The following is a 26823-nucleotide window of genomic DNA, read 5'->3' as shown; positions in this document are numbered from 1 at the left end:
GTTTCTATTATCTCGGATAGATACAGTAGGTTCACTTCACGTTTTTGGCAATCACTCCAGAAAGCACTGGGAACTCATCTCGACATGAGCACCGCTTATCATCCACAAACGGATGGTCAAAGCGAACGAACCATTCAAACACTTGAAGACATGCTTCGCGCATGTGTGATAGACTTTGGGGAGTCTTGGGATACCCACTTACCTTTAGTCGAATTCTCGTATAGCAACAATTACCATTCGAGCATCAAGGTCGCTCCTTTCGAAGCACTGTATGGGCGTAAGTGTAGGTCACCGTTATGTTGGGCTGAGGTGGGAGACACCTAGCTAGCAAAGGCACTCACATCGGACAAGGAACTAACGGGACCGGAGATCATTCGTGAAACCACAGAAAAGATAGTTCAAATCAGAGCTCGATTACAAGCATCGCGCGACCGACAAAAGAGCTACACCGATAAACGGCGAAAGCCCTTAGAGTTTTAAGTCGGGGATCGAGTACTGTTAAAAGTCTCACCTTGGAAGGGAGTCATTCGTTTCGGAAAACGGGGAAAACTGAACCCACGATACATTGGACCCTTCGAGATCGTCGCAAGAATAGGTCCAGTGGCGTATAAACTACAACTACCCGCAGAGCTAAACAGTGTGCACCCCGTGTTCCATGTCTCTAATCTAAAGAAGTGTCTATCGGATGAAACACTCGTCCTTCCCCTTGACGAGATTGAAATCAATGAGAATCTCCTGTTCGTTGAAGAACCGGTTGAAATCATGGACAGGGAGGTGAAGCGTACTAAGCAAAGTCGAATCCCGATCGTGAAAGTACGGTGGAACGCAAAGCGTGGGCCAGAATTCACGTGGGAACACGAAGATCAAATGAAGCAAAAGTACCCTCACCTATTCTAGCATTCTCAAATCTAGTTTTCAAACAGAATTTCGAGACGAAATTTCCTCTAACAGGGGGATGATGTCACAACTAGAAATTTTGTGCCTTGTAACTACGACACATAAGTAAAATTTTGAATCAAAAACTTAAGAGCATGTATGATGCTTACTTTATGACATCAAAATTTGTAATCAAATATACCATGCAAGCATTTCAAGTAGTCAATAGGCAATTGGAAACCCTAGAAGTTCTTGTTTAAGTCCACTTTTGGACTAGGACTTCCTTATTGGGCCCAATGGACCAATAAGCTTCCAATTTGACCATCTTGGGTTTAGAACTATTAAATGGGCTCTAATTGGACCCATTTCCATTTAATTCAATATTTTGGGCCATATTGGGCCTAGAATGAAATAGATTAATTATATGAACCATTTTGGACCATAATTAACCTAATCTAGCCTAATAAAGCATAAAAATCACACTTATATTTTTATAGGGCCAAAAATCATTCAACTTAACTAGAACATGGGCTTACGGGCAAAAAGGCCAAAAACCTCCCCTCACTCTCCCCATTCTCGGTCCAAGCCCAAGAGAAAGAGGAGTTGACTTGTGAGTGACACCTCACCATTATCCATGGGACACCCATGCATGAGAACTCAAACATCCATGCACTCACATACTTCCAAGCTTAGCCATTCCTTTCTCCTTCTCTCTCTCTTGCTCTCGGCCGATTTCAAGCACACACACACACACATTTCACTCATTTTTTTCTCTCAAGAAACTCTCTCATTTCTCCTCCAAAATTTCGAGATCTAAGGAACTTTCAAGGAGATATCTCCACAAATTCTTCACCTAAGGTAAGATCAAGTTAGGATCTATGATTTTGGTACTTTGTTTTATCAAAATATTCTTCTAATCCATGTAAAAACCTTGATCACTCTCCTAGAAACTCTCTAAGTTCGAGATCTTCCAAGGAGAGGTACTAAGGCCAAACTTTCTTCTCACTTCTTCTAAAGGCCGAAACCACACCCAAAGGTGAGCTTCATACCCCCTATTTTTCGGTTTTTATAAGTTTTATGGGGGGGGGGGAACACAAGCAAATGTGTAGATCTATGAGTATATGTATGCCTTGTGTGATTTCTATGTTTATATATATATATATATATATATATATATATATATATATGTTCTTATGTGATTGTGGTGTTGGATCTAGTCAAAAAGTCCTTAAAACCGAGATTTACATTAGGTTGTATGAAAGAAGTATAAATCATATTATTACACACAAATCATTTCTAGAGAAATAACCAAGTTGGTTAATATGAACATTTTTGGGCTAAAAACCCATTTTTGGGCTCAAAATGTTGAAAATATAAATTCAAAGGGCTCAAAATGACAAAATGCAAATTCTGATGGTTGAGATGAGTCAAAACAGTTTCAAAAATGTATTTTCTGGAAATTTACTCTTTTGAAGGATTAAAATGTGAATTTTTAAGCATAATGGGCCAAAAATGAATTTTTCGGCCCAATAAAGCCCAAATTGCGAGATTTTCAAATTAGAGGGGCTGAAATTGTACCTTTCTGTAAAACAGGGGACTACTAGTGCTCCAAGCCCATTTCAATGGTTAAAAATACTTTTCATATTTAAAAGGGACCAAAGATGCAAAAAATTTCTATTTTGGGCCAAAAGTGTAAAAATTGCGAAAATAAAGGTTTCAACTGAGAAAACTTCGTTCTGAGGGACTGAAACTGTTTTTCAAATAAATTTGAGCTGAAAAAATACCTTTTCAACAAGTTTTGATACTAAAGTGTCAAGAAAAATGGTTTAAGGACTAAAATGGAAATTCTTTTATACAAAGGGTCAAAAGTGTAAATTTATCCAAAAGAAAGGGGCTGCAAAAAGTAAAATTTTAATGTTTTAGACAATAAATCCGTCATGATGAAATACTAGTACCACGACTACTGACGAAACATAATACACCTTCAACACCAAAAATCGTTACCAAACGAATTGATTCGGTCTCGAATCAATAATGAATCAAAAATCTATACACGACGATACTACAATACACACGCTGAAATTACGGGAAGTCAATACACACGCGGGAATTCACCAGACGTCGATACACCATCTTTGGGCCCGAAAGTTTCAAATCGTGCTTGTTGGGCCTAGCTAGCCCAATGACATGATCTTTAGGCCCGAAGGAAACTCGCTTACATGTTGTTGGGTCTTATATGACCTAATTCCATGTAAAAGGACTTTCAATGGCTTTTGTGCTGTTGGGCCCCAAGGGTCTTTTGGTACTGCTAGCAAAGTCGAGAATTCACAAATGCGAGTCGGGCCAAGGGCCTTTCGCATTCACGATAGCCTTGAACGACTTATGGAAATAGCGGGGGCTTCGCACCCTCATTTCTCCTCGGTTGTGGGGCTATGAGAAGTTAGGGTGGTTGGATTAAGTGAATAGTACGGACGACGCCTAAGGGATCGTTTGTATAGTTGTAAACTAGTCGTTTTCATTAATGCGTGTTTATAACAATTCACAATCAATATTTAATCCAATGTCACCTGGAATTATCGAATACACACGTCACAACGGTATAACAAAATATAAATCGCGTAATTCAAAGTATTAGGAAAACATCGGGTTTTCCTAGGGTTTTCAATTCATACACCTACAAGATGCATACCAAGTCTAACAATTTATTTTACATTTATAGAAACAAACAAGCATACTTACGGATCTTCACACTTTTTACACGATACTCTTTTCAGAAAATATCGGATTTTCTGGTGGTTTTCAAAATAATACAAAACATTATATTTCAAACATTACTTATGAACTCACCAACATTTCATATGTTGACGTTTTTCAAAATACTTGTATTCTCAGGTAACAGGTAAATCGAAGGGAAAAATATACTCAGTGATGTCTTGTTGTTTGTTTAACTAGTATCGAACAATCTACTTTTTGGGAATGTAATGTTATGAAACAATGTACTAAATGTAAACACTACCAGTTGTACTATTTCAATGCATGGTGATGAATGATGTTATGTTTCATGTATATTCACTGTGATGGTATTCAATTGAGTCACAACAGCCCTCGGACGTTTCCGCCGTCTGGTTCGGGGGTGTGACATGAAGAAACCGGAGCAGTGCGCACCCTAAGTAAGAATCCTTTGGGTACTAAGGAACAAGTAAGGTTAAGTTATCGAGTGCGAGTATACTCGAGCGAGTCTCTGATACCTTGTGTTGTATTTCAGAGAGACATCATGGCTGGGACACGCAACCGGCCAGGGACTAGCGAGGGGGTTGTGAGCGATGAGGAGCTCCGCTAGATGATTCATGATGAGGTGGCTGCTGCCATCCGCGCTGAGATTCCAGAGATGTTCGGGTCTATCAAGACCACGTTGATGGAGACTTTTGATGAGCGGTACGCCGCTCTTACTGATGCAGCTGGTGCTGCGGCCACCGCAGCCGTCGCTACTGCCAGGCTGCAGGGGGGGTGACTCGTTGCTGTACAGAGAGTTCAGCAACACGAAGCCACCAGAGTTTGATGGGACGCAGGATCCGATTGCTTCTATGAGATGGATTACCGATATTGAGGGTTGTTTCTATACCTGCTCGTGTCCAGAGCATCTGAGGGTTCGGTTTGCGTTGAACCAGCTTCGCTTGGGAGCGAAGGACTGGTGGAAGTTTGTGACGGCAGACTTCACTACTGCAGAGATGACTGCGGTGACCTAGGAGAGGTTCACCACGATGTTTCAAGATGAGTATGTTTCTTCGGTGGAGAGGGAGCGTTTGGCTCAGGAGTTCTTCACCCTCAAGCAGGGTGCTGATTCTGTTACTGTGGTTACCAGGAAGTTTCATGAGAGGGCGATGTTCTGCCCTGAGAAGGTTTCTACTGAGCAGGCGCGCATGAGCCGATATTTGGGCATTTTGAGGAGGGATATTCGGGAGTTTGTGTCGAACTCGACTTACCGGACATTTGCTGAGCTCCAGGAAAATGCCTGAAAGAGGGAGATTGAGTTGGAGACTCAAGCCAGGGAGGAGGCCAAGTCTCAGAGGTCGGATTGGCAGTCGGCACAGTCTCAGCCGGCAGCCAAGCGAGCAAAGCCCGCTGATTCGAGATATGGGTGTTCGAAGGGCCACGCTTGTGGGAAGTGTGGCAAGAACCATGAGGGAGCGTGCAGAGCTGGGGTGTGTTACAAGTGTGGGAAGGAGGGGCATTACGCGAAGGACTGCCCCAAGGGATTTTCGGTTTGCTTTCATTGCAACTAGACCGGCCATCGGAAGGCCGAGTGCCCACAGCTACTGCAGGGATCAACACAGGGGTCTACACCTGCTGCTCGAGCTACTAAGACCTGGCTAGTGAAGGCCGAGGCACCGAAGGCTCGCGGGAGAGCCTTCCAGTTGACAACGGAGGAGGTCCGCGCAACGCCCGATGTCGTGGCTGGTAGGTATTCTTTCTTTGTTTATGTTGAGTTTGAGATATTGTGCTTATATTATGTTATGCATAGGTACTTTCCTTGTGAGTTCTGTGTCTGCTTTAGTGTTATTTGACTCGGGTGTGAGTCGATCATTTGTGTCGATAGCATTTAGTCGACACATCAGTGTTCAGCGAGAGGCGTTGGGTCGACCTCTACGAGTTTCTATAGCCGACGAGCGAGCAGTGTGTGCTACGGAGGTGATTCGGGGATGTGTGCTCGAGATCTTCGGTGTTGAGTTTCCGATTGATCTGGTCCCGATTACGATGGGGGACGTGTGTGTTATAGTGGGAATGGATTGGCTGAGCCGATTTGGGGCTGTGATAAACTGCAAGCGACAGTTGGTGTCGATACGAGACCCCAGTGGGGGAGTACTTACGGTGTATGGCGAGGGTACCCGTTCTGGGTCAGCGTTTTGTTCGGCCGCTAGGGCGAGGCAGAGTCTACAGCGGGGCTGTAGTGGGTTTGTGGCTTATGTGGTGGATACGAGAGTAGATGCAGAGAGACCGAGGTCGGTCGATGAGGTCCCGATAGTGCGTGAGTTCCCGAATGTTTTCCCCGAGGAGTTGTCGGGTGTGCCTCCAGATAGGCAGGTAGAGTTTCGTATTGATTTGGTTCCGAGGGCAGCGCCTATTGCCAAGGCGCCCTATTGCCTTGCGCCACCAGAGATGCAGGAGTTATCCTCACAGCTACAGGAGCTGCTGGGGAAGGGGTTTATTCGACCAAGTAGCTCGCCTTGGGGAGCGCCGATTCTTTTTGTCAAGAAAAAAGATGGTTCACACCGGATGTGTATTGATTACCGAGAGTTGAACAAGTTGACGGTCAAGAACCGTTTCCCATTACCGAGGATCGACGATTTGTTTGATCTGTTGCAGGGAGCAGCTTGGTTCTCCAAGATCGATCTGAGGTCTGGGTATCATCAGATGAGAGTGCGCGAGGAGGATATCCAGAAGACGACATTCGGGACTCGTTATGGGCATTACAAGTTCGTAGTGATGCCTTTCGGGCTCACCAATGCACCAACGACATTCATGGATCTCATGAACCGGGTGTGTAGACCGATGTTGGATCATTCGGTGATCGTGTTCATCGACGATATATTGGTGTATTCGAGATCTAGAGAGCAGCACGAGGAGCATCTGAGAGCGATTCTCGGGGTATTGAGGGCAGAAAGGCTTTATGCCAAATTATCCAAGTGTGATTTCTGGTTACGAGAGGTCCAGTTCTTGGGGCATCTCGTCAACCAGAAGGGGATATTGGTCGATCCGACCAAGATTGAGGCAGTTATGAGTTGGGAGGTGCCGAGATCCCCCACCGAGATCAGAAGTTTCTTAGGGTTGGCTGGCTATTATCGGAGATTTACCAGGGATTTCTCCAAGATCGCCGTGCCACTCACCAGGTTGACCCGGAAGTGTGTTGCTTTTTCATGGGGCCTAGAGTAGCAGGCCTCCTTCGAGACACTTCGCCAGAGACTGTGCGAAGCCCCGGTGTTAGCCCTTCCGGAAGGTATGGAGGACTTTGTGGTGTATTGTGACGCCTCGATATCGGGGCTGGGAGCGGTGCTGATGTAGAGAGGACATGTTATAGCATACGCATCGAGGTAACTGAAGCCTCACGAGGCGAGGTATCCCACCACGATCTGGAGTTAGGGGGAGTGGTGTTCGCCCTCAAGATATGGCGTCACTATTTGTATAGGGTTCGGTGTACCATATACACGGACCACAAGAGTTTGAAGTATCTGATGGAATAGCCCAACCTGAACATGCGACAGAGGAGATGGTTGGATGTGGTGAAGGATTACGATTGTGAGATCCTGTACCACCCGGGCAAGGCTAACGTTGTAGCAGATGCCCTGAGTCATAGGGCAGAAAGTGCCCCTATACGAGATGTTTGTTTGAGATTGACAATGATGACTCCGGTGTTGGACACCATTCGAGGGGCCCATGCTGAGGCCATTAGGCTGGAGAATCGTAAGAGAGAGCAGGTAATTGGACAGGTATCGGAGTTCGTTACCAATAGGCGGAAGGCATACCATCTTGATGGAGAAGGCGCATAGATCGAGGTTTTCGATCCATCCTGGGGCCACTAAGATGTATCTGGACCTAAAGAGAGAGTATTGGTGGCCCTGTATGAAGAGGGATGTTGCATGGTTCGTCGAGAGGTGTTTGACCTGTCGCAGGGTTAAGGCCGAATACCAGAGACCGCATGGTAAGTTGCAACCATTGGAGGTTTCCGAGTGGAAGTGGGAACAAATTACCATGGATTTTATCACCAAATTGCCGAGGACTGCTAGGGGCGTCGATGTAATTTGGGTGATTGTGGACTGGTTGACGAAGAGCGCTCATTTCCTTGCTATCAGTGAGAGCTATTCCGCTGAGAGGTTGACAGAATTGTACGTGAAGGAGGTGGTATCATGGCATGGAGTGCCGATCTCGATCATCTCAGATCGAGATGTGCGTTTCACTTCTAGGTTCTGGAAGAAATTTCATGAGGAATTAGGTACGAGGCTGCATTTTAGTACCGCATACCACCCTCAGACCGACGGACATAGTGAGCAGACGATTCAGGCGCTTGAAGACATGCTTCGGGCATGTGTATTGGACTTTGGATGGAGTTGGGACACGTACCTATCCTTGGCTGAGTTTTCCTATAACAACAGCCATCGTTCGAGCATTGGTATGCCACCCTTTGAGCTGTTGTATGGGAGGAGGTGCCGGAATCCCATTTCTTGGGGAGAAGTAGGGCAATGTGTGATGGGTAGCACTGAGGTAGTACTTTAGACGATCGAGCAGATTCAGCAGGTACGGAAGAGGTTGTTGACGGCTCAAAGTCATCAGAAAAGCTACGCAGATAGGCGTCGCTCGGAGCTCGAGTTTCAAGTTGGTGATTTCGTACTCCTGAAGGTATATCCTTGGAAAGGAGTGATCCGATTCAGGAAGAGAGGCAAGTTGGCGCCTCGGTATATTGGTCCTTTCAGGGTGACCGCCAGGGTGGGCAGAGTAGCATATCGTTTGGAGCTACCGACGGAGTTGATTCAGATTCATGATACCTTCCACGTATCTCAATTGAGGAAGTGTATAACCGATGAGTCGGCAGTGGTTCCCTTAGAGGACATTCAGGTGGATGCGAGCCTGAATTATGTTGAGAGGCCGATCGCAATCCGGGATAGGAGAATCAAGATTTTGAGAAACAAGGATGTGTCATTGGTTCAGGTCCAGTGGCAACATCGAAAGGGGTCCGAGCTGACTTGGGAGCCGGAGTTAGAGATGCGTGAGCAGTACCTAGAGTTATTTGCTGAGAGAGACTTCAAGGGCGAGGTCTAATTCTAGTGGGGGAGAATGATAACATCCGGATTCCGAGGTATATTATTTTATTCATTTATATTGAATTTTGGAGAGAGACTCGGCAAGTAGGAGCCCCGACTCGCCGAGTTGGATCGCAATTTGAGTGGTCTGATTAATGAGGGACTCGGCGAGTCCATGCGTGGACTCGGCGAGTCCACGCTGTTTAATGAAACCCTAATTTCTCGGGTTTGCGCCCTATTTAAAGGCCCTTATGGCCGTCATTTATGGCCACTAGTCCATAGAGAGAAACCCTAGAGTGCTGGAGCGCTTTGAGAGAGAAAAAGAAGCCATTCTTGACCTTTGTGGTGTTGTTTTGCAAGAAGAAGGAGGTTCTAGCCAAGGGAAAGCAAAGGAGGTTGCTATTTTGAGGATTTGAAGCTAAGATCCTTTCATTGAGGTATTACTTCGGCTCTTCTTCTGTTTTAGGAAGAATATATGGTTTTAGGGTTTCTAATGACCTTGTCTAAGTTGATTTAAGGTCCAAATAGTCCCTTCTGATGATGAGGCTTTGGATCTGGATCCATAGAGGTCTAGAGAGCCTTACTCATCAAGCTTTATGAAGAACAATGGAGGTCATGACCTTGGGTTAAGGTATTTGGGGCTAAATCATCATATATGGTCATATGGGTGTTGCATGTGCATCAAGATTGAGACTTTACGTGATTATAGTGGTTGGAAAGGCCAGATCTATGGATTAGAGGAACAGATCTGACCTCATAAGGTCGTTTGTGTGTGAGCATGGCATGTACTTGTCGAGTCCATGAGAGGACTCGACGAGTTGAGTCGGGTTGCCCCGCGACTCGCGATCTGTGACGACCCGTGGAGTATAGGGCTGACTCAGTGAGTTAAGAGAGGAGCAGGGGCAAAGTGGACGGGCGTGTACTCGCCGAGTCACCTTAGTGCACTCGGCGAGTAGGGTCAATTGTGACCGTTGACTTTCGTTGACTTTTAGGGTTTCGGTCAACAGTTGGACTTTTGAGGCAAGGAGGGGTAAACTGGTCTTTTACCCTTCTAAAGGATCATAGAAGGGGGTTTAATCTAGCCTTTGAGAGCCATTACTTATTGAGGATATTGTGTATGTGATTAGGTGGGGGCTAGATCAGTAGATTCGTGTGCGAGATCATCCGAGATACCCGAGGTGAATCTTCTCACTATACGTTACCTAGAGTGGTATTTATGTGTAGACCGGAGGGTCGTGTATGATATGTGTATGTATGAGATTAAGTGCTTTGTGTATATGTATGCTATGTGTTGTATAGACCGGACCGGAGGGTCCAACGATACAGACCGGACCGAAGGGTCCAACGAGTTATGACCGGATCGGAGGGTCCAACGAACTACGGGACTGGAGGGCCCCGCTGAGACACATCGGATCGGAGGGTCGCATTATAGCCTCAAGTGGCGTATGTGTTGCATGTGGTATTATGGGGAACTCACTAAGCTTTTATGCTTACAGGTGTTGTGTGATGTGTTTCAGGTACTAGTGAGGATCGCGGGAAGGCGCTGGTATGATTTGTACACACACGAGGAGTTTCTATTTTATGATCTTGGGATATGATGTTATGATTTGAATATGTGAACAATGGTGTTTTTATAACAATTATGGATGAAAATGTGTTTTATAAAATGTGAAAATTTGTTTGAAAATTTTGGGTGTTACAATTGGAATTCTGCCATGACGTCTTTGTGAGAATAGGGGTGTAAGAGGCACATAATGAATCTAGAAATATGGTGCTATAGCAACATAAAATACTCCTATAGTATTTTAAATGTTTTGTTTGATTCTTAGAGCAATTCTTGTATGTGTGTTGGTCCGTTGATAGACTTGTTGCCCACTACGACTATCCCATGGCATATGCTAGTCACCTCTCGGACGAATATAGTTGATCAGGCTATATTCCTCCCAGACTTGATTACATGTCCCAAGGCATAATCATAGTGTACAACTCATCTATTTTTATTTTTCGTGTTTTTCTTAGATGTGACACTATACCATCATGCATACATGTACCTATACTTTTCATAAAAATACCGTTTTATTTTGCAAAGTATAGTTGTATGAAAATGTTTAATCAGATAGTTTTAGACCCAATGCATTTATAGTTGATATATCTTATGTGGTTCGATATACTTAGTTCACTATAAACAATGCTCTGATACCAGTCTGTCACACCCCCAAACCAAGGATGGCGGAAACGTCCGGGGGTGGAAGACTTCATGTATAGTATCACAACAACAAGTAGAATAGTGATCAAAGTAAATACAACCATCATAAATTTACATGGTTTTATGAGTACATGTTTCGAAATCGATTACAATATAATGATAAAATGGTTTGTCTAACGACGAAGCGTTCCATCCTCAAAAGTTGGTAGTTACCTATTTTTATTGATTACTTGAGAATACAAGTAAACTTTGAAAGAGTGTCAACGATTACGTTGGTGAGTGCATAAGATTTTGTTTATAAATTTGAAAACCAATCTTTGTAAACGTAGAGTATGCACAAGACAAATCCAATATTTTCCTTTATTAAATGAGTTGCAGTCTTAAGACCCAAAGGCCGAAATGTACAAGTATTTTTCCATACTTATAATAGTGTAGGTTGTTTTATAATCATAAAACCCATTAGAATGTAGATATCCCCGTAAACTATGTGTGTCGTTATCTCCTTATGTGAGTTATTATAACCATACTGATTGACATAGTAACCTGTTACGATGTTCTTCAGGCATCAGAATGTTATGACACTTGTCACCCCATACCTGCCGGTCTAGCTGTTGCATGCAGCTAAGGTGTGGGTTGTCAATCCCAATATATATCTATACACAAGTATAACGCTCTCCTTACAAGAGACTCTGGTTATAACTATAAGATTTTAACCAATACTCTAAGAGTACAATGAAGTAGTGCCTCACAACCAAATTTTATATGTTTACGTGTAGTGTAATTGAAAATCCTTTTTGTAGTAGGAATAGAACCTTCCTTAGTAAATTCATAGAGTTTATGTAACATAAACTATACCTATTACAGCTTATCACGTATGTTTGTGGTAAATAAAAACCCTTATGAAGAATGAGTATTGTTCTTTCATAAATGTACTTAACAAATAACACAAGTTAATATGTAGTCATCATTGATATACACTTTGCTCAACAATTATAAAGTGTTAGTAAACTTGTAAGCTAGTTGTAACTAGTTTTACTCTTTTGTCACTGTTTTTGTAAATAAACCAGAAAAATTGTCGGAAGTCGAAATCTAAATCCGCAAACTCCGGAAGTTCAAAAAATGTATCTAGTATGCTCACAGTTTTTATTATGATTTTTAATGGTTCCTAACTTGGGTGAAATTGACCGTTTTCACCGACTGGTCCGAAATCTTTGTTGTCTTGATAGGCAGTTTTGTAAAAATCACCATAAAAAATCGTATGAACATGTGCAAGTAGTTATTTGAAAGGTATGAACATGAACTATTTGCATATTGAATAGTTTGGAAAATTATGAAGTTTAAGATGGTTAAAACAGTTTGTGATGGAACCATAATTTTTCTGTTGAAAGTTGTCATTTGAGTTTGAGCATGTTTTGATGTTGTAACTTGTATTCTCCCCTATAAAACTAGAAGAAAACGTGAAAAGGTGGGGTATGAACTCACCTTGAGTGATTCTCTGAGATGGATGGTTGAAGAAAGGGGAGGTCAAGAACACTTGGAGAATGCTTAAGGATTTGAAGATCCTAATAACAAATATGACGATATTTGTATAAGAAATCCATGTTTTGAGTGAAGGAATGTAGTATGTTTAAGAGTAATGACGAAGAACTTACCAAAAGTGAGGGAATAATTCGTGACTTCCTGGGAGTTTTGAGTTCCAGAGAGAAGAAAAGAGTAAGAGAGGGAGAAAATGTTTGTCTTTGGATAAAGGTAAGTGAGACTCTTGGGAATTGTTGAAAATAAGATCTCTTGGGTAATGTTGAGAATAAGATCTCTTGGGTGGATTTGGTTAAGTCAATCTGATGGAGTATGAGGATGAGTTGAAAAAGGAAAACGATTTGACTAGTTAAGGTGAAAATAGTGACATAAAGTGGGTGATTACTTTATGAATAAAATAATGAGTCTAAGACATTATTCATAAAAATGTGATCTAGCTTTCATGTTTGGCATGAAATAGGAGTTTAGAGGGTTTAGGTCAAGAAAATGCGAGTTTTGATGAAGTTTCCAGCGTTAAAAATTCCTAAAATTTCAAGAAGGTCTGGAATGGTCAAAGTTCCGGAATGGTTCCAAGGTAGCGAGGGGTTCCAGGGTCAAGAAGTCATTTCCGGAGCAAAAAGAGGAGTTTCGAAGCTGGTCTTCAACTTCCGGAGTCGATCATCAACATACGAAGTCGCCTGACCTTCCGAGATGCGAAGCTTCCGGCGTGCGAGACTGTCCGAGGCGAGATCTTTCGGAGCTGCGAGACTTTCCGGAGCTGGGACGGTTTCCGGAGTAGGCGAGATTTCCCGGTTCTTCTTAGATGGTCCGAAGTCAACCCACAATCCGGAGTCAGAAGTTCCAGAGTCAGAAAGCATTCCAGGCTAAGAGGGTTCCAGACCAAGAGGAGAGGCTCCATAATTGAATAGTGTATTCTGAATTGAACTTGTTCTTATGGATTTTCTATTCCCGTTTTGGATGTTTTCAACATAGGAATGGTTAGGATGATATCGATGTTTATGAAAAATGTTTTGAGAGAGATTTGGGAGAGAGAGAGATAGAGCGAGGGAGATTAAGAGAGGCTTTGCCGGTGGCCTTCATTAGTGTTTAGCCTCATAAGGCAAGGTTCGCAAACCCCATTATGCCTTGTTAAGAGTGTTTCACACCCCCGAAGGGTACTTAATAGTGTTTTATAGAGTCATTACATCACTCGCCCTAGTTAGGGTTTGGGATTTCTGAGTGTTACTTTGTATTATGATAGAAAGTTGTACATTAGAAACATATAATATACCTTATCATACAAGCACTAAATGAGTGTATCGGTTTGACCCGTTAACTTTTGTTGACTTTGACTTGACCAGAATTTGACGGTTGTCATAGAAACCGAAAGTGAAATCGGTCGATTGTTAGGAAAAATAATCTAAATGAGAGTTGAAGATCTCGTCAATACCAGTCCGTTGATCTATACACAGTCAAGAAGAAATATAATATGGGAGAGTTATAAATTTTTTAACAGACTTTAACAGTCTAAAGCTGTTAAAAATATAAATAAATAAATAAATTCAAAATTAGCCGATGAAGTCTAAATAAAAGTTGTAGATCTCGACGATAGTTATGTCTGGATATAAAACACATGCACGGCGTGCGTCTAACATACCACAAGAATTCGACATGTGTCACCACTCAGAAGCTGCCACATCACATCTCATGACAATTTGGGTGGCACGCATAGTCGGGGTGCATGGCATGCACTACTTTTCAACCTATAAATACCTTCGACTTCTACCATTCTCGTCACACTGTTTCCACTCAAATCCTCTGGAATACCTTCCAACTTTAGTCCCGATATTTAGTAGCTTCCGGCTAATTTAGCAAGGCCCTGAAGTGTCTGAGATATAAAGCTTTCAGATCGAGATTCCGTCTGTGCAATTTCCCAGTTTTCTTTATAAACTCTATAAGTTAAGCTACATTTATTTTATCCAAGTTTAACTTTTAATTATAGTCATAATCATTATTATGAACATATAATTAAGATTTACCAATGATTGTATTTTATTATACTCATTGATCTACTTTCGGGGATGATGTATAAGATGGATTCCATGACGTGTTTAAAGTAGGAATTCCAAACACTATACTTCGTATACCAAATGGACCCTACCTCCGATATGATCCTACCTGGTTATTCCTTACTTGATAGATCTTGATGTAGACATTGGCATCATTGAGGGATCTAGAATATCATTAGTTATAAGGAATATCAGAGTAAGACTTTGTAGTAATCGTATCTAAGTTACGTCATGGGAAACGTCAAAGTGCTAAGGCGAAACACAGCCTAAATTTTGAGGCATCTACTTTAATGGTAAGTGCATAGTTACTTTCAACATACACATAAATATGAAGTATCTATTAAATACTATACGTTCTTGCTCTCTATGTACTTGATATTTGTGTTATAATTTACTTTATCATATTCGTAATAGGGAGTGAAGGGTTTTGGGAAAGATAAAATAATAGGTTGGGTAGTAATGAGTTTTTGGGAAAACAAAATAATGATGAAAGGTCACACATTGTATTACCGGGACATATCATCTAACATAGTATATGTGACGACCACTGACTATTCTAGGTAGTCTAGTGGAACATTAGAAGGTTTGCTAACTATAGGTGTTACGATCATATTTTTCAGAGAAAAGGAAAGTTGTTTGTTTGGGTACTCTATACCCGCAAGGTTTCCATATTGACACATATTCCTATGAAATCCCTAAAGCAATATTGTCTACTCACAAAGATCCATTAGTGTAGGTTTCTTGAGATTATCATTAGGGATTTGAGAGTAAGAATAATGGGAATGGGTAATTGGGATTATTGGTTTACTGTGAAAATATACAACTACAATATTGTAGGCTGAAAACCATATGTGCTCACCAGGTTTCCCATCTTGACACACTCAGTTTCTTTGTATCGCAAGAAACAGTATGAAGGTACAATCCATTGAGAGATTTGAGGAATTTAGGCCTTTAGTATAATAAGTTAATGTAAGGCCAGTAATGTTTATGCTTATGTTTTGTATCAGTTACGACATCTCAAGTTTTAATAATCAATGAAAAACATTTTCTTCGGAAATACGTTTTATAGGACCAATTTCACATTTATAAAGATCACCCTAATTTAAAATAATCATAAATAGAAATATTTTTTCTTGCCGAGAAAATTGGGGATGTCAAAGTGTTACATCCATAGTAGATTTTACACTTATGATTTTGCTACCACTCTAATGTTATTGGAAGTACTATTGATTCTATATCTATTTATGAAATTAATGAATGAATGTTTGAGTTGATTTATAAACAAAAAATTTTATCCAGTACTTTGGGACGTTACATTTTATTTGGAACCAAGAAGAAATTTAGAAAAGAAATATGATTCGTGGACCTACTAATCGAAATCCATAAGTTTTTATTACTTAAAAGTGAAGTAGATTGCTACTTTTTTCTTTAAAGTTGAAGTATATTGATAATCTTTGTAAAATGTAGAATGCTTTAATACGTGAGATTGCTCTAAAAACTAAACTCGTCACCTCCTCCTGTAATCCGAGCTTGATTAATGGAATATTCGTATTTGAGAAGGTCTTAGGATGCTCGAAAGGGGCATGTGAGAGGCATCATGCTTAAACCTCCTTCTATATCGGGTACTAGTCCCCCCCCCCTAATGGTAGTGGTGGTCACAAGCACAACAATAAACTCAGGTACTTATTAAATTGTTAAGGACTTTGGTAGTTTGGTACTTTGCCAAATTTATGAATTCGATACTTTGGAACCTTGGTAAATTGCTAAGAACTTAATGCATTTTATTGTGAATTTTGGTACTTTGCTCATTTGTTAAAGACTTAATGCATTTATTATAAATTTGATAGTTTAGTATCTTGTTAAATTATTAAGGACTTAACTGAATTGTTATTGATTTGATAGTTTGTTAAATTGTTAAGAACTTAATGTGTTTGTGAGTTAATTGTTACTTATTAAATACTAATTTGGTTTTTCTTAGTTTGTTATTTTAACTCATATACTCACTTTGTAGGTGGATGTTAATACTAATGGTATATTGTGAGTGTTACAATATACCATTAGCGACAACACTTATGCTGGTGTACCGGAAACCTAAATTACACTAGTGTACTGGAATTAATCAATAGCGGTGATGGTAATTGTGAGGACAGTGGCTTTAGCAACGTCTGAAATAGTGCTACCTTTTTGTATTAGGTTGGAGGGAGTGGTGACACTCTTACTACGTTGCAACGTATGATTTTATAGTTTTTTTGATGCCACAACTTAGTATGTCTAGCACAAAAAAAAGATAAGAAGTGGTAGTGTGATAATTTAATAGGTTTAATTTTGAAGAAAAAAAATTAAAATATATAAAAAAAATACAAATCAGCTAATCCCAATATTCCTTTGTACTTTCTCTTTCCCCTCTTCTCTCTATACCCGTATCAACTTCTTCTTAGCACAAGGTAGCAGGTGATGTAACATCCTTTGCACCTCCCTAATACCTCCCACTCCCTAAGCCGCAGAACAACGACATTGGCGATGATACATTCGCGGTGATATTACATATCTTTTGCCGTAACATTTCGCTAATGCTGTTACTTGCTGTGATAACAATATATCATGATCTTATTCTAGCCGTCTATCTTGTCAAGACGTTCCTAATTTGTTTAACAGCGAACTATCATAAACAACATAACAATTCTGGGAAAATTACATATATTATTAGAACAATCGTATATCATAAGGGAATAATGCTATTTAATTTAATAAATTGATTTAACTTATCAAATAAAGATATAAAATGCACATGTTACGCAACTTAAACACAAAGTATTACACAATTGAAGCAATTCTGAAACTAATCATAAAAAACGAGCTAAATTTTGGGATTTATCTATATTCATATCCCAGTTAGCAAGAAGAGTAGATTTGCATTTGAGTCAAAATATGCTCAAAATTATCAGTAGATTTCTCGATCGGATGTGAATGGGTTCCTTCGTAAGTGGTCACAACAACTCCTTCGTCTTTTGATAGCCTTTGGACCTGTTTTTTCACGTTGCATTCTTGGTAGGTACAACGGTAATAGCTTCTGCATCAAATATCATATTCAATTGTTAAATTGCTTTAATTATATACTTTTTGTTCCTAATATCATCGCATCATTTGGCCATGCAAAAGATATGATATAAGAAAGAAATTATATTGTCGATCAACCCGTATATATCTTTGTTTATAAATGAGAGTTTAGATGGAAGAGATACTCAGATGCCGAGTTAATTAGGCTGCTGAGACCAAGGCACGGTGTATGCTGAACGACTCCCTAGCCTTGTTAATTAACTAATTGAATACCCACAACATGTTATTAAAATATAATGTTATTAAAATATAAGGTGTTAACTCTTTTTGAAAAATAATAACCATGGGAGCAAGTTGCACGAGACTTTTTTTTTATGTGTACTATTACGTAAGCCACGCTGAAAAGTTGGTAAATCGTGTATATTGAAAAAGCATCATTTTAAATATTAAAAAAATCAAACATGTTTTTATTTTAAAGTAAAAAAAATATAAAGAACTCGTAAATAAATAATTATTCTAGAAACCCTATGATATAAGAAAGTAATGTTAAATTAAAACCGTAAATAATTACTAACAGGTGAAAGAAATTTGTTTCAAATAATTTGATTATTTCGATTTTAAATCTTGTTAATTTTAAAAAGATTTAGAAGTAAAAATTTAGAAGGTTTTGAGAAGTAGAAAAAGAAGAGATGGATCAAACCTGGGGAATTTGCTGTTTTTGACGGCCTTTTGACCGTATTTCCTCCATCTATAACCGTCATCAATAATATCGACTTGGCTTCTGGTCTGAAATGCACACTTAGCTTTTTTGATCTTCTTCTCACCTTTCTTAATAGTATTAATCAGCTTTGATCTGGAAACTGAATTAAAGTCGTTACCTTCACTGTTACCAATGCCACTGCTAGTCGTCGGAGGAACATGATCTACCACCGCTTCGTGAGAACTGCATTTAGGGTTTTTTCCAATCAAGTCAAGCTCCGTATCATCCTCTAATTGGTTGTGGCTATTGTTATAATCACTGTAAGTGGTTTTAGAGTTATCCTTCATCAAATTCAGTGACAGATTGGAAGAAGCTGCAGTCAGTGAAGTTGATGACGAGAAATTATCAGGAAACACTTCAACAAAGTTGAGCATCGGAGAGAGAGATTGAGATAGAGATAGAGATAGAGAAAGAGAGATGATTTGTTGTAGTTACAGCCTTACAGGGAAGAAGAAAGTACACGAAGGAACGGATTATAAAGGGGATGAATTATATATTATTAGAAAACCTTGTGTTTTATAAAAATAGTCATGATGGTTTCATTTTGGTGCAAACTGTCCCTATAACTAACACACCGTTTAAAAATAAAATTTAAATACAGGTAAAAAGACTAATATCTCCATTTTATTGTTTTTTATTAAGAATATTAATATGGCTCAGTTCTCCAAATCTCAGTCACTTTTTTTTTTCTCTTTCATCCGTCCAACTGTTAAGATTCAAGGCTTCAACAAGGGTGTAAAGCCTTCGTTGCCTGCTAATCCTCTGGTGCAATCTTCTACATGACCCCATAAAACACCCACCACCGTCAACTATACATATCGGTGTAATCTTCTCACTAAGTCCATCAAACAAACACTAGCACTACCTATACCTTCCATTTCTCCTTCGGGAAAATAGCTTAATCTCCTTTATATATTTTATAAATTTCAAATATTATAAAGGTGTAAGAAATCAGTAATATAATTTCTGTTGTTACTAAAAAAAAATCATTGTGTTCTTGAGTTCATTTGTTAAAAGGACACAATAAATAAACAATTTAATTTTAGGGGATAAATGATTGTATTGGATTGTAACGATCCGAAAATCGCACCATAAAATTTTTTGTTTTTAGATTAATAACAAGAGTAATCAATATTTAACAAAACATTATTAAACTAGTGTAATCACAGAAAGCGGAAACATGCGGTGTGTACTCTACAATAATTCTGAGCTCTTTCAAATTGGGCCCAAACCTCTACATGACCTTGCCTTAAGGTCCAACCATCTTTCTAGTCCAAAACACTTGGCATTCCGATGGACCATTAGCCCAAAACCATTCAAAACCCAAATATGGCCCACTTATGGCCCACTTTTCCAAATTGGGCCCAAACCTCTCCAATGGACCTTATCCTAAAACCCAATAATTTGCTTGGTCCAAAAACCTGTTTTCCAGATGTCCACAAAGGCCCTCGGTAACTTAGTCTAAGAAATGGCCTAACCTGAGGCCCATAATTGTGAAGTCCACTCTAACTGAGTACGCATGGCGTACTTAGCAGTACGTTCTGTGTATTCGCTTAATGGCTTTTACGATGCTCGTACTGGCTTATACGTCCAGCGTACTCCCTTCATAAGCCCACTTTTTCCATTAAGCACTTAATGCTTAGCCCATAAGTCCAAACCACAAATCTGAGTCCCAAATAACGTCTAGACCCATAAAGTCATTAACTTGGTGACTTTGCATGCCCCAAATGAACCCAAACTCAAAATATAACACTTTACTACCAAGGGAATGGTTCTAACTCATGCATGGATGGATTTAAACTCTAAAGGTGCCAAATTTATCGACCTTGAACCTCAAAAACACTAAGAGGGGCAACTCAAAGCTCCTGGAATGAAATCAAGACCACTAGATCTCATAGTTGGGACCAAAATGAACCAAAACTCATGAATGGTAGATCTAAGACATCAATGATCAAATTCAAAGCTTTTTACCTCCAATAAGCTGAAACTGAGACACATAAGCCAGATCCATAAGCTCTTCCTTGATTCCCATCCTTGCACCAAACTCCATCTTCATAGAAATGGACCAAAAACACCAAAAATGGACACCATAAGCTCAAGATACCACCATGAAGACTTAAGGAAGAATTCTAGGGTTTTAGAGGGTGGGGCTGACCTAGGAAATGAAGAAAGAGGCAAACATAATGCTTATATAGGGAACAACCCTACAATTAGGGTTTTCAATCTGCCCCTTGTATGCCCCGCGTACCACCTTGTACGCCCAACGTATGAGGACTCACACCCTGACCCAACCTCGCACCTACGATGTGCGTTCTCAATACTACGCCTTGCATAACCGGCTTCACATAAGTACGCCCTGCGTACCTCCCTGGTATCCCCCGCGTACTTGGGTTTTTCGTAAGCCCTAATTCTTCTGAAGGCCATAACTCTCTCGATAGAACTTCGATTCCGACGATCTTTATATCCATATAAAAGTACCGAGACACTCCATCCTGATATCAATTCATACTCACCATAAGATGTTGTTGGGCTGAAGATTATTTTGAAGATTGCGTCATTGGGGCTCGGCTGTTTATATGTTTAGTTTGTATTCCGGTTTGGGCCTGTCCAACTGAGAGCCCATTTTGTTTATTATATAAGTATATGCTTGCATGCATATTAGGGTAACGATTTTAGCGATTCATCTAGAGCATAACGATAGTATTTCAGATTTCTTTAATCGTTCTTGTAACGTACCAATCCTCTACAGTTGATGTTCTTAATCGAGCTCTTCTGAGGATTTTGTTTAATCATTCGACACGTTTGATTCACTCTTGTCTCGTTCTTATTTTCGTGTTCTTACAGTTTTATATTTACTTACTTGTTCAAGATCTAAACGATCTTCATAGATTAAAGGTTTTAAATCTCATCAATTGGTATCAGAGCAGGAGGCTGTGTAATCGATACACATCTTTTCTGTGAAAAGGTTTCAATTAGGGTTTTTCCGCAACTACCGATATTTATTGAGCCATCATCTCATTATTGACGTATCTTGATATTTATTGTTTTGCCCTAATCTGCTTTATTACAAGTCTGATCTTTGAACAGGTTTTTCGATCATAATGGACGAGTCGCAATCAAATCCTATTAATATTTCCAACAGCATCGGTTCGACGACAAAGATTCCAATCCTATATACCCATGACTATGAAGTCTGGGCGCATCACTTCGAAGATTGCGTGATAGGATCTGAGGATAATGGGTACCTCATATGGGAAGCCATCATTAATGGACCGTTCACTCATTCTGCAACGTCCAGGATTATTAAAACTCAAAAGGAGTACAATGATCTGCTGAAGGATGTTAAGGATATTGCACAAGATGAAAAGGACAAGTTCTAGTGCAATATCAAGGCGTTAAGGTTGATCAGATTCGCCCTTCAGTCCGACACCTTTAGGTTGGTCATCTCATGCACGACGTCAAAGGAAGTTTGGGATAGACTTCGCGAACTGTATTCTACAGACGAGGATCTTGAACATTCTATCCAAACCTTGCTCTTATCTGAGTTTGGAGAATTCAGGCAAGGAGCCGAAGAAACGGTGACCCAGACGTTCGATCGCTTCAATCATCTTCTCAGCAAGATGATCAAACACGATATTGAAAGGAAGCTTATCGAGCAGAAGGTTACTTTCTTAAATGGTCTGAGGTCTGAATGGAGAGCAGTGGTGTCTACAGTCAAAGCCCATGAGCAGTTTAAATCATACTCTTTGGCGAAACTGGTGGGTATTCTCAAGTCCCAGGAGAAGATTGTGCTGCAGGAGAAGAACGTTGTTTCAAGTCTTGGTTCGTTGGCCCTCTTGTCAAAGAGTAAAGCTGTGATGGAGGATGAAGACTTCAATTTGGAGGAGTATGACCTCACGTCTGAGGATTATGCTATGATGGTGTCCAATCCCAAGAGGTTCATAAAGAAGAGATTCCCCAGCAATAAAAACCGAAACTGGAAGGGGAGTTACAGTTTAGAAAAGGTTAACAATGAACCGAAGGTTGAGGAGCCCAAGAAGGAACCGAAGGTGGATGGCGATTCCGGAGTAAGCTGTTACTACTGTGGTGGGAAAAACCACTATGCTAAAGATTGTGTCCTTAAGAAGATGGCTGAGAAGGATGATGGAAAGGATGAGGAAGCTGTGTTGCAGAAAAGGCTGGATGAGTTGAGAAAGAAGAAGTCTACCGCTAACCCTTCTATTAATGCTCTTATTGTGCAGGGTTCGGTTGCTGATGACGAGTTCGGTAGCAAGGAAGTTTGGTCTACCGACTCAAAAGACGATGAAGTGAGGAAGCCTACACATGGAAAGGCTTATGTGGCAAAGGAGGAGAGCAGTGGAGGAAGATGCTTCATGGTGTCTGATGTATCTCAGATGAGGGGATACAACACTGATGGTGGAAGCGATGAACCGAAGGGGCAGGAGGACATGTGCTTTACGGCCAAACCACTCAGCCAGCAGTTCAATGAACTTGATGAACTGATAAAGAAGGTACAATCGGTTTTCATTTCATTTAAAGTACCACAATCCTCATATGAGAAAGATCTAAAAAATGTTAATACAAGAATTTCTCATCTAGATAGTAGCTTAACTCAAACTCGAGTCACCAATTCTAACCTAACTGATCAATTAAGCAGGGTGTCTTCGAAGAGTGAGGAACGGCGGATGTGGATCGAGTTGAAGGAGTTTGAATTAGTTAAAATAAAAGACGAAAAGATTTATTTACAAAGAGACAATTTAAAGTTGTTAAAACAGCGGAATGTTTTTTGTTTAATTGCAAAACGTCTATATTCTAATATTACTCAGCTTCACTTGGACTGTGAAATAGGCCAAAAGATCCATCGCATGATTTTGCCCTTTCTTGAGTTTAAGGAGGATGAAATCGATGCTGAAGCCTATAATTGTGAGAGTGTGATATCGTCTGATGATGTCAATCTGACCTATATGTATGGACTGGACAAAATTGAGTCCTTCATTAAATCCAAGGACCACAAGGACATGCTTAAAAATCTTTTGGATGAAAATGATAGACTTAAACTGAGAACCGAAACCATACAAAAATTTGACTCTTTAAACGCCAACGTAAGCTCAGAAAACAAAATTGATGTTGAAAGTATTTTCCAATTGCATATCTAAATTCCTTGGTTTCTTAAAAATTTCCAAAACCGAAACCTACCGAAGGTTCGGGTTCGGTTTTTCAAAATTTTGTTGAACCGAAACCAACCGAAGGTTCGGGTTCGGTTTTTCAAAATTTTGTTGAACCGAAACCAACCGAACGCTCGGGTTCGGTTTTTCAAAATTTTCAGGAACCGAAACCAACCGAACGCTCGGGTTCGGTTTTCCAAAATTTTCCAACCGAAACCAACCGAACGTTCGGGTTCGGTTTTCCAATTTTTTCCCAAAGTTTTTTTTAAGTCTTATTTTTTTTCTCTTACTTATTTTTTTATTTTTTTTATTCCTTGAAATAAATCTCAAAAACACCAAAAATATTTTTCTCTTCTATTTTTTCTTGTGTGTTCGTTCGTTTATGGGGATATAATTGTTGAATTACTTAAGTGTCCCTAGAAGCATGCTGTTGTATGTGTCCCAAGCCTTATAAGATTTTGAATAATAGCCTTCATGACCTGGTATACACAAACCTTGTCTTCCCAATAAGGCTAACACATTTATTCTAATCGTGAGCTACCTCACTCTCTTCTCACATGAGTTAAGAGTTTCCTGCTTGGTCCTTATTTTTGCAGCAGAGGTACTATGTTTTCTTACACCATCTCTATTACACTTCTCCATTACATTCGTTTCATCATCGTAACCCTTAAGACTCTTAGAAATTACCACTGAGGTTTATGGTTACACAACATCTGTGTTTATGATCTTAGTTTCGTGTCACTACGAGCTGAGTGAAACCCAAAATTCAACACCAAATCTGAATTGACGGTGATCAATTAATTTGCTCAAGTTTTCACCAAAGAATTGACGGCTGTACTTTCAAGAAATCTCAAATTTTATTTTGTGTGATTCCTATGAAATTGTTAAACACCATAACTTTTCTACCCTTGGGATCCAGTTTTTATTTTTCTTGAGATTTTATATTTTTCCACGCCATTTAAAAATAAATTCCTACCTACTTGTTCAACAGACTACACTGGTCTCACAAGTACTTTGATCCTTTTCTTTCTTATTTCAAGATTAGAATTGTTGCATCAAAGAGAAAGCCACCCCAATGTAGCCTAATTAAAAGAAGCCTTTCAACATTTCTTAAAAAGTGTTTGATCGTAATTCAACGGGATTCCACACTAACACTTTAAGGTCTTTCTTGACCTTAAAGGAAGAGATTTGTGCCCGGGATCATCAGTTTCGTGTCATTATTGACATCACAGTTAATCCTAAAAAGAGTTGCTTTATTTCTTTTCTTTTTACACTCTTTGCACGAAAATCTTTGATTTTCCCAAATTCCATTACTAATTATTATAGGCTGTATTATTACGTTGGTGGTTCATTATGAAGCTGTGGTCAAAAACAATCCACGTGGGTATTTAATTCAAAAGATGCCATTTAAAAAGATAAGACGAAAGGTTGCTGACTCGGCGGGAGTTAAACGGATTGAAATTCAAACGACGGTAAAAAGGGGGCGCGTGTGAATTTGAAACGACCATACTTTTGCTGACAAAGTGGACGCGTGTGCGAAATCCAAGCGTCATCTTTCTGGCAATTAAAGGCGCGTGAGGAATTGAAACGGTTTTCTCCCTGAAACGGCGCTTGTTGGGCGGCGTGATCCTAGGAATCTGACACTCTCTCTCCTACGTGATCATCGCACGCCTCAACTGTCATCCATCTGTCACTCAGGAAACCTTTTTGTATTTCCATAGAAGATTTGAAACTATTTTTCTCTCTCCTATCACCCACTATAAAAGGCCGTCTTCACCACCTTTTACCTCTTTACTGCCTCCGAAATTTCCAAAGAACAAATACTCCCAAACAGCTTTCCTGTTCATCATCTTCTTCATACCTTCAACAATGGCAGAATCCTCTTCCGTCCATGCTACTTCACAAATCCTTCCCATCCGTCCACAACAATGTCTGGTGATTGACCTCAACCTTCTGGCGTACGACTCCTACATGTCGCCGATTATTGAGTGCTTGAAGTACTCCCAAATAGCTCCAGCTCTCTCAAGGATTGAGTCTGTACCAATGGTCGCTCTTTCACAGGTGTATGCGACTGCGTATTACGACAAAGTAGTCGAGCGGGTGTTCTTCGAGATTGCTGAACACAAGACCTCTGTTTCTCGACAATGTTTCTGCACAATGCTAGGGTTGGCTGTTGACCCATCGAGAAAAAATCCGGAGACGATTCCGGTTGGGCATCTGTACAACATGTTTTACAATATGGGGTACACGGAGGTTCTCACCTCCGTCGCAAAGTTCAAAAAGTCCTGCCTGCCGCCACAGTGGAACGGCTTGTTTACAGTCCTCTTCAAGGGCTTGTCGGAACGGAGCTCAGGATCCGACGGTGCCAGTCGACTTTTCTTGTCGATCATGTACGCAGTCTACAACGGGATTAACTTGGACTTTGGGTTGGTCCTATGGCAACAGCTCATCCAGAGCCTTTCTTCATCATCACGACTCTCTGAGGTGTCGCTTGCCCGGTTCTGGATTTTGATCACAAAGTGGGCAATGGACAAGTTCGACATTCCTACTGCTGCAGGTGCATCGATGTCTTCAATCGGTACGTTTCATACCAAGAAGATCATCGTCTCGGATGCATCTAAATTCTCATTCATTGGCTCTATTCCGGAGACAATGTATGGCGACGTGCCCTCTGACAGCAGGCTGATACGGACGATCAAGGAATTCAGGCCAACTGGTCCTAGGGAACTTACACCGGATATGCTCAGCTCCATCCACGATGCTGACAAACCAGTGAACAGGGGCAAAAAGGCGGACAAAGGGAAGCAAGCGACCAAAGCTCCTAAGGGTCCTTCTCCCAAGAAGAGGAAACAGACAAAGGCTGCACAGTCACCACAGCCTAAGAGGAGGAAGACACAACCGAAGCGCAAGCTCGTTATTCCCTCTTCTTCAAGTGATTCTGAGGGCGAGAGTTCGGGTTCGGACGGCTCTCAAGGAGACGAAACCTCTCCACGAGGCAACACACCACCTCGGTCACCTACCCCAGAGATGGAACTTCATAATTCACCAGTTCCTTCACCTCCTCCAACCATTCCTACTTCCATTCCGACCATAATCCCCAATACCACTATTCCACCAACCTCTTTCCCTATACCACCACCCATTTTCACAACTGCAACCGAAACTCCACCAGTAACCGAAACCCCACCCGTAACCGAACCACCACAAACCGAAACCCATACAACCGAACCTACCCACACTCAACCACCACCCAAAACTAACCCCACACCCACTCAACCTGAACCTACCAAAACCACCACACCCCCAGCTTCACCACCTCCACAATCTCCAGATGATGCCTCTGATGGCGATAACCCCTTTCTTGGCGGTGAACACATGAACT

General features: G+C 40.6%; 1 protein-coding gene across 1 annotated transcript; it reads right to left on the bottom strand.

The window, feature by feature from the left end:
- Positions 1-17235: 17235 nt before the first annotated feature.
- On the bottom strand, positions 17236-18740 carry LOC145070437 (putative WRKY transcription factor 75). Its single transcript, XM_079017379.1, has 2 exons — positions 18217-18740; positions 17236-17529 (listed from the first exon to the last, which is right to left on the bottom strand). Exons 1-2 carry the CDS (start codon positions 18648-18650, stop codon positions 17352-17354), a joined length of 612 nt encoding a protein of 203 aa, XP_078873505.1. The 5' UTR covers positions 18651-18740; the 3' UTR covers positions 17236-17351.
- Between the last annotated feature and the right edge of the window lie 8083 nt (positions 18741-26823).

This window comes from Lactuca serriola, chromosome 8, assembly GCF_051521515.1.
Source record: "Lactuca serriola cultivar US96UC23 chromosome 8, Lser_US96UC23_V15, whole genome shotgun sequence".
Taxonomy (NCBI): domain Eukaryota; kingdom Viridiplantae; phylum Streptophyta; class Magnoliopsida; order Asterales; family Asteraceae; genus Lactuca; species Lactuca serriola.
The sequence above is the reverse complement of the archived record's forward strand: the minus strand, read 5'-3'. Positions and strand labels throughout refer to the sequence as shown.

Excerpts from the sequence above, each read along its gene's own strand:
- LOC145070437 (XM_079017379.1), bottom strand. The coding sequence starts at position 18,650 with ATGCTCAACTTTGTTGAAGTGTTTCCTGATAATTTCTCGTCATCAACT. Across the intron at positions 17,530-18,216 it reads AAAAACAGCAAATTCCCCAG|AAGCTATTACCGTTGTACCT; the intron begins GTTTGATCCATC and ends TATTTGATGCAG.